At 42.3% G+C, this 14,249-nt stretch overlaps 1 protein-coding gene across 2 annotated transcripts in view; it reads left to right on the plus strand.

Annotated features, from left to right (window-relative positions):
- The window catches only part of USP13 (ubiquitin specific peptidase 13), a 116,428-nt gene extending 102,822 nt beyond the window's left edge, over positions 1-13,606 (plus strand). For both annotated transcript variants that reach the window (XM_084875545.1, XM_084875546.1), the window contains 2 exons: positions 5,733-5,817; positions 8,532-13,606. In XM_084875545.1, coding sequence (XP_084731671.1) covers positions 5,733-5,817; positions 8,532-8,625 — 179 coding nt within the window. In that variant the 3' untranslated portion in view covers positions 8,626-13,606. The remainder of the gene's footprint in view (positions 1-5,732; positions 5,818-8,531) is intronic.
- The last annotated feature ends 643 nt before the right edge of the window (positions 13,607-14,249 follow it).

Here is a 14,249-nt window from a genome sequence, read left to right on the forward strand (position 1 = left end):
GTGGCAGGAGTGTTGAGCAATACTTGTCTGAGCAAAAATGGAAGTATCTGTATCATAAAAGGCCTGTGGTTGTGACATCCTCTTGGCATCAGGACCAAACCGAACCCACCAGGAGGTGCATTGATGGGTCCTGCCATGGGCTGGAATTCTGGAGCATCTTGGGGTGCCAGCAACATCTGCGCAGCGTGTGAGGCTTCATGGGGTGGCAGACATGGCCCTGATGGCAGGCTAGGCCTAAGGGACCCTACACACACACACACACACACACACACACACACACATATGCAGTCAGTTTAATTGTGCATTGGGCCTCTAGTTGTATCATAAAAGCTGGGAAGTCCCAGGGACTTGACTCCAGGACTGAAACCCTTTTATCTGAATGTGCCTCTTGGTTCTGCTTCCTCTGGGTTGGTTCCCGTCTGGGGTGGGCTCTCCCTGGGGACCTCAGGATGGCTGCCAGTGCCTCCTACAGCTGTTTCTCCCTAGGCTGCTCAGCAAAGGTCCTGAGACCCATGCATGTGTCCTCCTCTCCCCGGTCACAAGCCCCATACTTGGAGCCTGAGGGTGGAGACCTTTTCCTTCCCAGCTTGTGAGTCCTTCAAGCCCTGGTTCAAGTGTGGTCCTGAGCCAGCAGAATCAGCATCACCTCTGATTTGTTAGACGTGTGAATTCTTGGGCCCCTCCCAGACCTCCCAGGTGAGATCCTCTGTGAGCCACCCAGCCATCTGCTTCAGCAGGCCCGCCAAGTGGTTCTAATTCCGTTTAAACCAAAGGAACACACCTTAAAAGCGATATGAGGTTACTGTTGCCTTGGGAAGGAGTAAAGTGGCTACTGGGACATCAGGTTAATGATGAAAATAATGACAAGTTTGCTGTCTGAGTTGGAAAAAAGTGACTATTACAAGGACAAGGATTTAATAAGTGCTTGCATCAGATTCTTCCTTGAGGGAACATGTCAATTAAAAAAATCTCTGTTGCCATCTTTTTGCATGAAGAAGTCATGCCATTACAAGAAATTCTTTTATTAAATGTTACCTAATTTATTTAAAAGGGTCAGTGCTGTTAACGCTTGGTGAAACAGTAGCTGGCCTTTACTGAACGCCCTGCTCTAGACCAGTGGTCTGCAAACTCATTTGTCAACAGAGCCCAATATCAACAGTACAACGATTGAAATTTCTTTTGAGAGCCAAAATTTTAAAACTTAAACTTCTTCTAACGCCATTTCTTCAAAATAGATTTGCCTAGGCCATGGTATTTTGTAGAAGAACCACACTCAAGGGACCAAAGAGCCGCATATGGCTTGCGCGAGCCTCAGTTTGTCGACCATGGCTCTAAGCATTTCCTCACTCCTTGCAGCCCAGTATTCAGATGGTGGCTCCCACTAGCTAAGTGCCTCCTAGTGGTGGAACCAGCTTGGAATTCAGGGCTGTCTAATTTTGAAGCCTGTGCACTTTCTCCTTTACCCACTATTGAGTTATCTTATTTTAATTAATTAATTAATTAATTTATTTATTAAAAAATATTTTTATTGATTTCAAAAAGGGAAAGGGAGAGAGAAACATCAATGATGAGAGAGAATCATTGATTGGCTGCTCCTGCATGTTCTGACCAGAATTGAACTGTGACCTCCTGGTTCATAGGTCAACGTTCCACCACTGAGCCATGCTGGCTGGGCTTGAATCATCTTATTTTAGATTTTCCATATGGGAATGGAGGAATGGAGGCAGGAGTTTATTTATTTATTATTATTTTTTTTTTGTTAATCCTCACGAGAGGATATTTTTTCCATTGGTTTTTAGGGAGAGTGGAAGAGGAAGAGAGAGGGAAAGATAGAGAGAAACATCTGTGTGAGAGAAATGCATCGATTGGTTGCTTCCTACATGAGCCCATGAGCCCTGTCCAGGTATGTACTCTTCATAGGAATCGAACCCGGGACCCTTTGGTCTACAGGCCAACATTCTATCCACTGAACCAAACTGGCTAGGGCGACAGGAGTTTATTTTGAAAAGGCTCTATTTGTCATCATTTTAGGGCTGGCACCTACCTTTCTGTTGTGTTTTTTAAAATTCAAGAAAGTGGAAAATCAGTCATTCAGTCTGACCTAACGGGGCTTCTACCATTTGCAAAATCATTTCTGTTTCTGTGTTGCACTTGATGAGCATTTATTTTTTTAAAAAAGAACTGACTGCCAATGTAATTACAATGTGATTAGTCTGTGATTACTCAAACCTGCCCTGGCTCCTTCAGCCTCATCAGGAGTGGTTCAGACTTCTCCTGTCGCAGCTGAGATTTTCCAGCACCGGGAGCCGGAGACAGCCGCTTTAACCTGTTATTGATTTACCCAAATCCTTTCCTCTCCGTTTGGGAACTCGGACATTTTCTAGATCAAGCTGTTGGGGGAAGAAGTTATTTGTAGATATAGAGTGTTTATGAGTCAAATGTTAGTCAACTGGAGATGATGCTTTCCCCTTTGTTGTATGGAGGGAGTTAGGGGTGGGTAATGCCACACATTACTCAAGTTAGGAAGATTCAGTTGGAAAACTCAGTTTGAGTTTCTCACCAGAAGGTGCAGATTCCTGGGGTCTTGGTGGTTATTTGAAGGAATCTTTTGGTGTTTCTGTATTCTGAGCCTTCCCTGAAGACTGATTGATGTGTTTCTTTTTTTTTTTTTTTAATATTTTTATTGATTTTTTACAGAGAGGAAGGGAGAGAGAGAGAGAGCTAGAAACGTCGATGAGAGAGAAACATCAACCAGCTGCCTCCTGCACACCCCCTACCGGGGATGTGCCCGCAACCAACGTACATGCCCCTGACCGGAATCGAACCCGGGACCTTTCAGTCCGCAGACCGACGCTCTACCACTGAGCCAAACCGGTTTCGGCTGATTGATGTGTTTCACCCTAAAAAGATACTGCTGCTCTTCAAATTAATGGTCTATAAAATAGAAATTCATTTAATTGCACTCCTGAATCTAGAGCTGCTTTTGTTCATTACGTGTTGTTGGACTACGATTTTCAAAGAGGTAAAGTCATGACTCTCAGGTACATATACACTTTTCAGACTTTCTTTGATGCATTAATTAATGAGGAAAGCAGGTAGGTGTTATTATGGATTCAAAAACATCTGAAAAGCTAAGGTATTTAAAGATAAATTGAGCCCTGGCTAATTTGACTCCGTGGATAGAGTGTTGGCCCACAGACTGAAGTGTCCTAGGTTTGATTCCGGTCAATGGCATATCCCTCAGTTGCAGGTTCAATCCCCAGCCCTGGTTAGGAGGCACCCAATTGATGTGCCTCACATAGATGTTTCTCTCTGTCTCTCCCCCTCCCTTCCACTCTCTCTTTAAAATGCTTTTTCAAAGAATAAAATCAGAGGATAATTGATATTATGTTGGGCAGGGATGGTGGTGGAAAATTTTGACATTAAAAAATTCTTCACATTAGAAAGGTTAGGAACATGTTCTTAAGTTCAAAAAAGGACAAGTTTTGTTGGGAGAGGAAAGTAGAAAGGAAGGATGCTAGTTTCAGACACTGTTTAATTCCGGCTGTTTAGAGGGACATTGTTAGCCAGATGTTGGACACAGTGGTTTAGGCAGGTTTTTTTTGACCACTTCCAGTACTTTGAAAAGTTCAGAAGAGAGATGATAGTGACTTGGATCAGGGGTTCCTAGTGAAGGTGATAAGAAGTGGTTGGATTCTGGATATATATCGAAGGAAATGCTGACAGGATTTGCTGATGGATTGGGTGTGTGTAAAGTGTGAGAGAGAAGTTAAGATTTTGTTCTCAGTTATTGGAAGAGTGGAATCATCATTGACAGAGACAGCTGAGGCTGAGGAGAGAATGTTCAACAAACAAGGAATGAAAGGGAACTTCCTCAACATGGTAAAGAGCATCTACAGCTCACATCTTACTCAATGGTGAAGACGGACTGCTTTTCCCCCAAGGTCAGGAACAAGATGAGGATGTCCACTCTTGACATCCCATTTAGCATTATAACAGGAGGTTCTAGCCAAGGTGAGGCCAGAAAGAGAAATGAAAAGCATCCAGATTAACAAGGAAGAAGTAAAACTATCTCTATTGCAGAAAACATAATTTTGTATGTAGAAAATTCTAAGGAATCCACTAAAACCCTATTAGAATACTAATGTAGGAACAAGATCCATGTACAAAATTCAATTGTATCTCCTTACATTAGCAATGAACATTCTGGAAATTAAGAAAATAATTCTACTTAATGCCATGAGACTGGATAAATCATGACAGGGAAAAGCAAGTTCTGAGGTCACCACCACTGAGAGGTCAGGGAGATGAGGAGCCAGTGAGGCAGCTGGACAGCCAAGAAGGGGTTGTATCCTGAGGGCAAATATTTGAGGAAGAAGGAGGTGATCAGCTGTGTGTGATGTGCTGTAGAGTAAGCTGAGTGGGGCTTCACAGCTCAGTCAGGGATGAGTATGGGAGAATGGGAAAGGGAGAGGTAAGGGCAGATGTCTGCCTAGAAAAATACTTTGAAAAAATGCAATAAAGATTGAGTACTAGACAAATGAATATGCAAGTCCATTTTTTTTCTTATTAGATTCCACAGACGTGAATATTCTCAAATCATCATAAAAGGATGTAAACACTCAATTTCTGTAATTGGTAGCTGTTTGCGAATGGACTGGTACTTTTCCGTGGAACCCACTCTGTGTAGGTCTGGATTTGGCCAGGGGAGCAGGAGCTCAAATTCATTCAATGTGGATTTGACACAAAATCTCTATCAAATGGCAGGAGGTACTTCTCAGAGAAAAAACATCAGTTTCACCCTGTAAGAGGCTGTATATCTCCTTGTTCAGAAAGCATGAAACCTAAATTTTGGTCCCATATCTACACTAATAATAAAGAAATATACAAATTGACCATACCTCCCTAACATCCACTAGCCAATCAGGAGTGAATATGCAAATTAACCCAAAAAGATGGCGGGTTACTTTGCATACACAGGTGCAGAGCGAAAACTGAAGACTCCAGCCCAAGCAAAGATGGAAGACAACTGAAGATTGAAGACTGAAGAGGCTTGGCTTCTCTGCTGCTGCTGGAGCCAAGACCTGGGTCCCAGGTGCTAGAGGAAAACTGATGCCAGCAGCCAGGGGAAGGAAGGCCTACTGCACAAATATTCGTGCAACAGGCCTCTAGTAGTTTATAATCATGAGCAAGTCAGAAACCACAAGAAGCATATTCTGAAGCACCATTCCTTTCTATGAATGGTAATAGCTGTTTGCTGTCTTCCCTATAGTCCTGACATCTGTATGGTATTTTATTCTGAATCGCTCATTTAAGCCTCACCCAACCTTGTGAAGTGGGTGGGTTTTTCATCTTTGTGAAGAAATGAACCTAGAGAGATGGAATAACCCCTCTGTCCTCATGCTGCTGGAATGGGAGAGAGCCAGGTCTACCCTGTTAAACCCATGGATTTGCCGCCAGGTTGGCTGCAGGATTTTTATAGCCCTTCTAGATACGAATTTACTGTCAGCTGTATGTTGATGGTTGATGTCCCACTTTGTGATAACTTTGAAGGTTGAATTTGGTGTCACTTTGGGTGGGTTTGTGGGTGAATGGGTATAGCAAGGTAAGTAGACTGTCTTTCAATTTAAACAGTTGCTGGATTACATAATCATTGGCTTTAAATTCTGATCAGTAGTGCTGCTGGTTTCTAGAAATGCTGTCTTGTGACTGTGTTGTTTCCTCTTTCACAGTGTATGAATTATTTGCATTCATCAGTCACATGGGAACATCTACAATGAGTGGCCATTATGTTTGCCATATTAAAAAGGAAGGAAGGTGAGTCTTTTTAGAAGGTAAAAATATATGTGTTTTATTGAGTGCCAGGCACTGTACTAGGTGCTTCATATGTTATCACATGTGCCTTTCACAATGGTCTTGTAGGATATACTCTTAAAACCTTTTAAGATACTGAGGCTCAGGGAGTGTAATTAGCTTGATCTTAGCTAGTAAGTTGTTATGTCAGAGCTGGTATCCAAAGCCACTCTTAATCATCATGCCATCATACAAGGTAACTTTCCACAATTAAGATGTATCCTACAGCAGAATGTATGTCATATTTGAAACTTCCATCAGATTGCCAGATTAAACAAATAACTAAATAATAATAATAATAATAAAAATAAAGGAAAACCAGTTGCCCTATTAAAATTAATTTCAAGTAAAAGTAAGTGAATTACTTTTTGAGTAAGTGAATTACTCAAATATTGCATGAGACATACTTATACTAAAATATAATTTGTTGCCTATATGAGATTTGGATTTGACAGGGTATCCAGTGTTTTATCTGGCAACACTGAGTGGCCAGTGTCTTGTTTTATTGCAACCTTGCAGTAGGCCTTGTGGCGTCTTACTTAGAATTGTTGTGTTTGGTGAACTGGGAATGAGACAGATTGGGCAGTGAGGCTGCACCTCTCTTTAGAACCCTTTCACTGGGCCAGGTCCCTGCAGGCTCCTCTGGTTTCCTCTCAGGTGCTCTCCATTGAGTGGCCTGGGGGTTGGCACTCCTGCTCAAGGCAGCGTTTGACCTCTCACCTCATGTCTCACACTGCAGTAGTGACCACTTCCCACCCAGCATCAATTGTGTTCCTTTTTGCTATATCTTTTGGTCTTGTTTCCACTTGATTCATAAAATAGTTTAGTACAAAGACTTGATATATAGTGAATTCCTTTTATCACCCAACCTGATAGTTCTTTTAAAAATGCTGAAGAGAAATCATTTAATTATAATTTTAAAAACAATAAAATTCATCATAGGAGTTGGTACGATATAAACACATACAAAAATATGCCATCTGGAAGCCTAGGGATAATCGTTGTCTATATTTGGATATATTTCTCTTTGATTTATTGTTTTCATTTGAGAAGGTGTGTAAATCTATACACACATACTACATATAACTATGCATATGTATTTATAACATTTCTAAAAGTTTAATGTACACAACAGATACAAGTTTGTAACCTGCTTTTTCTCACTTTGTATTATATTGTGATTATTTTCTCAATTTAGCAAATATTCTTTGAAAACATTTTAATAGTTGTATATTATTCACTGCCTGGCTAATTTACTTCTGATTTTTAGTTAGTTTTGTACATAAGGTTGAAACAATCACTATCTATACTAATAAAAGAGTAATATGCAGCCCTAATCGGTTTGGCTCAGTGGATAGAGCATCGGCCTGTGGACCAAAAGGTCCCAGGTTTGATTCCGGTCAAGGACATGTACCTTGGTTGTGGGCACATCCCCAGTAGGAGGTGTGCGGGAGGCAGCTGATGGATATTTCTCTCTCATTGATGTTTCTAACTCTCTCCCTTCCTCTCTGTAAAAAACAATAAAATATATTTATAGAAAAAAAAGAATAATATGCAAATTGGTCAGAATGCCCTCACAGTAACGACTGAGCAGCAGGCTGTGTGATGACAACAAGGCTGGTGGGGGGTGGGGGGGCTCATGAGGGATGACCAGACATCTGAACAGCAGGCTGTGTGGGGTGACGAGGCCAGCAGGAGGGTTAGTGAGGGATGACCAAATGACTGAATAGCAGGCTGTGTGGGGCAACCAGGCCAGCATGGGAGACAGTGAGGGGCAACCAGGTTGGCATGGGAGGCATTTGGGGGTGACCAGGCCAGCGGGGGGGGGGGGACAGTTGGGGGCAACCAGGTTGGCAGAGGGGTCAGTTGGGGGCAACCAGGCTAGCAGGAGGGGGCAGTTAGGTGTGATCAGGCTGGCAGGCAGAGGAGGTTAGGGGCGATCAGGCTGGCAGTGGGGACAGTTAAGGGCAATCAGGCAGGCAGGCAGGTGAACAGTTAGGATCCAGTGGCCCCGGATTAGAGAGGGTGCAGGCTGAGCTGAGGGGGACCCTCCCCTGAATTTTGTGCACTGGGCCTCTAATTATATATAATTCTTTGACTCAATTGTTGTTGTTTTTAAAATAAACAGTTTATTTTTAATTTTATTTAATTTTTAAATATATTTTTATTTCAGAGAGGAAGATAGAGGGAGAGAGATAGAAACATCAATGATGAGAGAGAATCATTGATTGGCTGCTTCCTTCATGCCTCGTACTAGGGATCGAACCTGCTACCCAGACATGTACCCTTGACCAGATTTGAACCTGGGATCCTTCAGTCCTCAGGCCAACACTCTATCCACTGAGCCAAACCAGTTAGGGTTCAGTTGTTTTTCATTTGACTCAATTTTTGAGGTTATTTATGGATGTCTGCAAAAAAAAAAAAAAAAAGAGAGATCAAAAGATTTAAAATGTTTAGAGGCTCTTTTAGTAACTACTTTTTGATTGAGCTTGAGACTTAAAAAAAACAAACACAATTGTAATTTCCCACCAGCATTCTGTTCCCTTTTATATAACAAACTTGAGTTTGATTATCTTAAAACATCTTGGTTCTTTTATGCACGTCTCAGTAACTTTTCTTCTGCAAAGTTTCTCGGAATTGACTTAAATCCATCAAATGCTTCTGTGTTTTGTTTTCAGATGGGTGATCTACAATGACCACAGAGTGTGTGCCTCCGAAAGGCCCCCGAAAGACCTGGGCTACATGTACTTTTACCGCAGGATACCAAGCTAAACCTCAGATGTACAAATCGGCGAGAAGCCATACGCCTTTTTAATTTGCCAAAAAAATAAAAAATTTAAAAAAAAAAAGAAGTTGGGACAGCCAAACATAAAGGAATACATGGGGGTATTTATGGTTTATTTAAAGAGCATCATTTGACGCCTTCTGAAATAGAACTGGGAAGACATTTCTATTAGCAATGATACACTACTGTAGATAGTTTTTCTCTTTATAAATGTTCAAGGAGAGAATGGTTCAAAAGAGAAAAGCGTTCGCTCCTATTGCTGGTAGGGAATCTGCCACCGGCATGTCAAACACAGGAATGTGCCACCAATCCTCAATTTTGCTTTGGGGGGGGGGGGGGGTGAGGTCAGTGGTCTGGTCCCACCCACAATAAATGAAAATCCCACTTTCGTTTCATAGCAAAAATCAGCAACTGGGCTGGGCTTTATTTGTGACATACTTTTTTTTCCATTCAGTACAAGAATTTCCGACCTGAGTATAGTAAATTAGAGCATCTGCAATTACATGTTTTTAATTTAATCCCATCACAATTCAGAACACAACTGCGCGGATGTGTGCGAGACCGAGAGTGTCAACGAGGAAATCTGTGGCGGGTTGGTTTGGAAAGGTTAAACGAGTTGGCGTTAAGCACAGCTGGGAAAAGCAAGTACAATACATCTTTTAAAGAAACCATAACTCAGGAACAGTTGGAGAAAATAGTTCCCTGCTTACATTTTCAGGCATGAAATGGACAGAGTTGTCCGTTTAAGCGCTGTCAAAAATTCACTTGGGTGTGTGACATTTGGTGGTGTACCGCCAGATGCCAGATGCTGAGAGCATCACAGTATTATTATTCTTTGCCAAAGGTAGATGGATTCTGTGTGTCAGCAGCCCTTCCCTGTAAGGTATAGTGTGTATTTTTAGCTGATGGCTTCTTACCGTCACACATGACAACTGTTTGGAATCATGTTAAGTGCCCCAAATTAGTCTGTGGTTCCCCCCCCCCCCCCCCCCCCCCCCCCCCCGAGCTCCATTTCTATGTTTTCTGGGGCCAGAGTCTCACCTTTGCCCTTTCTTGGCTCATCACCTCCTGACTTGCCTTCATTGCTTATCTGCTGTCACCAACAATAGGATCGTGGGCACGCCCACCGGTTCAGGAGCAAAGAAACCTAGCATGACGTTGTGAAAGACCATCGTGTCCACGTGGCATTTCAGCCCGTGAATGGCAGCGAAGGATTAGAATGTCAGATGGGGTGAAAAAGTGGAAGGCTGGTGCCCTAGAAGTCTCCTTCTGCTCTGCACCAAGTTCCAGTCTCTCTGGAGTTTCTGTTTCAGATTATTCAGTCAAATGAAAAAGGACTTGTTGCTGTCTGCTTGATATGCCTTTGATTGGTAGGAAGGATCTTTTTTTAGAAGCTGGAGGAAGATAAAATAGAACCAGTTGGGTGAAATACAGCACAGACAGTGGATTATGACCTGGGAGCTATGATCTATCAGGTTATGATGGGGCCTGGCTCACGGAGATCTGTGAGCACGGGGCACAGAGCCCAAGGGCAGGTCTTGAAGCTGGGGGGAGGGGGGCGGGGAGGGGAGAGGAGGAGAGGTTGCCTTCAGCGGGGGCACATCCCCCATCCTCCCTGTGCCTCCCTCTTTGCACCATGGTATGATAACATCTGCTCTCTTTTCCCAACTTTGCTTCAAAGACATGGTGAGATTGGATACCTTGAATCTTTAAGGAGCAGAAGGGGGTGTGCCAGGCTGCGTCCTAGTGGAGTATGTTCCCTCCTCTCTCGTCTGATGCTTTCTTCAGTTTGGGAACAACTGAGATTGGCATAAGGAGGAAGCTCATGGTGCAGTCATTCTCTACTTAACTCTGCCCATTGGGGTCTATGCGATTCCCACGCCCAGCAACCTTACAAAGTCTGGTCTCCTTAGGTCTGAGGGAGTGCCCCTGGAATAATGATGCCAGACACACAATAAATGACAGATTTTCATGCTATTATAAAGCAAAGGCCTTCTTAGGGGTGGGGGTGTGATTGAGGATTTGGATTAAAATGTGGACAAAGATAGCATGTGTATTTTGCACAGAATAAAAATTTTATAATAAAACCTTGCAAAATGGATGGTATAAAATCAGTATAGAAAATTATAAGCTATACAGTATTGAATTTAATTAAGTAGAAAAATTAATTTAGCCCTTTTTGATGCCTAACCATACTGTAAAAAAAAAAAAAAAAAAAAAAAAATATGGCTGCCTTTTTTTTCTGCCTCAAAAAACAAAGGGCTATTTCTACAAGGCCAAGTTTTGTATATGTGCTATTCTTCATTTCAGAAGGAAAATTGGGGAAAAACTGGAGCAAACAATGAGTTTCTTTTTGCTTAAAAAATGTATTTATATATATTCCTTTAATATATATAAGGCAGGTTTCCCTGGAATAAAAGTCTGGAACATACTGCTTAATTTTACACACGTATGTAGATGAAATTATTTGTAACTGAAAACTGGAATCATGTCTGGGTTTTGTCAATTGACTATCAGCCTGTTCGGAGTCCTCTGTGTGAGGCGTGGTGGTATCATTGTGAAATTCTTACTGTGTGTGGGTGCATGTGTGAGAGAGCCCCATTTTTCCTGTAAATATCTCTTTGATATCCATTTGTGTAAAATCCCAATGAATATGTCTTTGGAAAATATAATGTATCAAAGTTTTTATTTTGTCAATTGATCGAAATGCCTATGTAACGAATTAGAAATCTGGTTTGGTTCAAATTGGAGTATTTTTTTTTTTTTTAAAGGGAAAAATAGTATACAGAGAGGACTATTGAAAGAATCACATTTGGATGCTGTTTTACATCAGCATTGCTTCAATATTTTGACTTAGCGGTTTCCTCCACCTACAAGAGAATGTGCCTGGCCTTGCCCGGGGCTTGCTTTGGGCTGCGGGAGGTCTGGTGTGAGTAGCACGAGCCTGGGACTCCCCACACCATTTGTTCCTCTGAGACCGGAAGGGGATGGAGCCGCACCTGCAGTTCACGGTGAGGGCTCCTGGGTTGTTGCCTCCTGACTCCGCCTCTTGGTGTGATGGGGTCTCCCTGAGCCTTTTTCTTTAAAATGCGTGGGTTAGACCAGATAAGTTCAGAAGTCCCTTCCTGTCCTAACCGTCGGTTCTATTTTTATTTTCCTCTTGTTACTACTGAGATCAGACGTGAGTTCTGATGATCACCTAGGTTAGATGTGACGTGTTTGATTTGTGACAGCTTACCCACCCCAGCTTAGAACCGATCTCATTTTTAGTGTGCCTACCCTGGCTTCTATTCCCGCTTTCTTTGGTAAGTTGCCCATTTTCCCACTGTTCTTGAAACTCTCCGCTTTCCAGTTTATGAGGTACTTTGTTACCATCCCTCTCAAAAATGAAAAAAAATTATTTGGAATACTTCCTGCTCCGAAAAACCTCAGAATTACCTACAGCTAAATCTGTCACATTTATACAATATTTCCTTTTTTTTTTTTTTTTTTTTTAAATATTTTTATTGACTTCAGAGAGGAAGGGAGAGAGAGATATATAAATAGAGAGAAACATCAAAGATGAGAGAGAATCATTGATCAGATGACTCCTGCATGCCCCACACAGGGGATCCAGCCTAGGCATCTGCCCTGACCAAGAATTGAACCCTGACCTCCTGCTTCATAGGTTGACATTCAACCAATGAGCCATGCCTGCTGGGCTATGCAGGTTATTTTCTTATTCTAACTCAGTTCTAGCTGTAATCCCCAAATAAGTTCTAAGAAAGTTGTCTACCACAGAAAGATATGTTTTTCATCTCGTAGGACCACCGTTGCTGAGTTGCATTATTTGTGGGGAGTTGACAGGGGCAGGACCAGGGGATAGGATTAAGTAAAGTGTGATTCTGTCCTTTATCTTAGGGCAGACATACTAGGTTACAGAACAAGGGCCTGTCTGAGATTTGTCAAAACTGGTGATATGTGATTACCACACTCAGAGATTCCCTATTCAGTAAGTCATCCCCAGAGTTTGTATTAATATTCTCTAGACCTGTGCTGTCCAGGCCAGTAGCCAATAGTCATATGTGGCTAATGAATGGCCTCTTGAAAGTTGGCTTGCCTGAACTGAGCCTGTGCTGTGCATATAAAATGCACACCAGATTTTGAAGCCTTGCTACCAATAATAATAATAGGGAATGTAAAATATTTTATCAATATTTTATAGTGATTACATGTTGAAATGACAATATTTTAGATATATTAAATAAGATATGAAGATTTAACTTGATCCTTTTTATCTTTTTGAATGTGGCTACCAAAAAATTTAAAATTAGACACGTGACTCTCATTCTTCTATCGGGCAGTGCTAATCTAGAGCTAGATGGTGTGGGGTAGACACCCTGCCTTAGGTATGGAAGGTAATTCTCTGAAACATCTAGACAGCAGCAACAAGAACATTTTTTGCTGGAGTCGGGAGCTTCGTGAGGCACAGAATGCCTTCCAGAAAGCAGAAGATTTTTCTGTGTAAAAAACCCCCAATATGTATAAGACCCCGATTAAAAGACAAAAGCAAATGAGCCCCCAACCCTGTTCCTTCGCTTGGCCTAGGAGCCTCTAACTTTGGGTTTCTTTTTCAAGCAACTGCCAGGTGCCAAGGATGTCAGCCACAGGAGGGTGCTGGGCGTGTTTGTTTCTCTGGAGGCAACATTCTCTTGTGGTTTCCCCTCCCCAGGTGTAGTTCGGTCCGTTCAGAGCCGGGCGTGGGGATACTGTGTCCGTCTTGCCGCTCCGGTCTCACTGCTCCTCTCGGCCTCGCAGAGCAGGTTTCCGTGTGGCTCTCGAAAGCGTTTGTATTTATTTCATTTTGCACTAGTCACAGTTGATGTGTAAGCTATCTCAGATGTTTTGGGAGAGTATTTGCCTGTGATGAAAAGGGAGATGGATGATTTGTTGCTTCACTTGTTTTAAAATTAAAAGCTATTCTCACAATCTGAGGTCCCTTGATGACTCTCTTTTTCCCCCCCCTTCCTTTTGAAAAATGCCAAGCAAACGAATTCTTCTCTTTGTAGGTTCTTGCTCATCAGTGGGACAGGTAACTTGAGACAATGACTAATTTTATTTCCTTTTAGGGTTTCTTTGTGTGGCCGCCACCCAGGGCTGCCTGGTCTCCGTCAACATTGGAACATCTGTGGAGGAGGGAGGAGCCAAGGCAGGGAGGAGTCTGGTGTCCTTTAGACTTTCTCTGCTGATATGTCTAGTCGAATATTGGGGTCAATCGAGACCTTTCTGTGGTTCCCTGACTCTCAATTTTCTGATGGCTTCCTTAATGCAGCAGAATCTACACGAGCTGCATCAATAGATGCCAGCATTTCTATGACACCACCTTTCTAGGTTGTATAAACTTCCCATGGCTGCTGTAACAAATGACCACAAAATTAGTGGTTGGGGCATGGTGGCAAAGATGATCAGAAGTCCACTTTGGAACTAGTTGAGTTTGAAATGCTCACCAGACCTCTTTTTGATGTTGAGTAGGAAGCTGAATATACAACTCTGGATTTTGAGAGAATTTTCCTCTGCCTGGCATGTTCTTTCTGTTGTGGAGCAAGTGCGAATGAATGACCACCGGAGTCCA

Source organism: Pipistrellus hanaki (assembly GCF_964339955.1).
Source record: "Pipistrellus hanaki genome assembly, chromosome: 2".
Classification (NCBI taxonomy): Eukaryota; Metazoa; Chordata; class Mammalia; order Chiroptera; family Vespertilionidae; genus Pipistrellus; species Pipistrellus hanaki.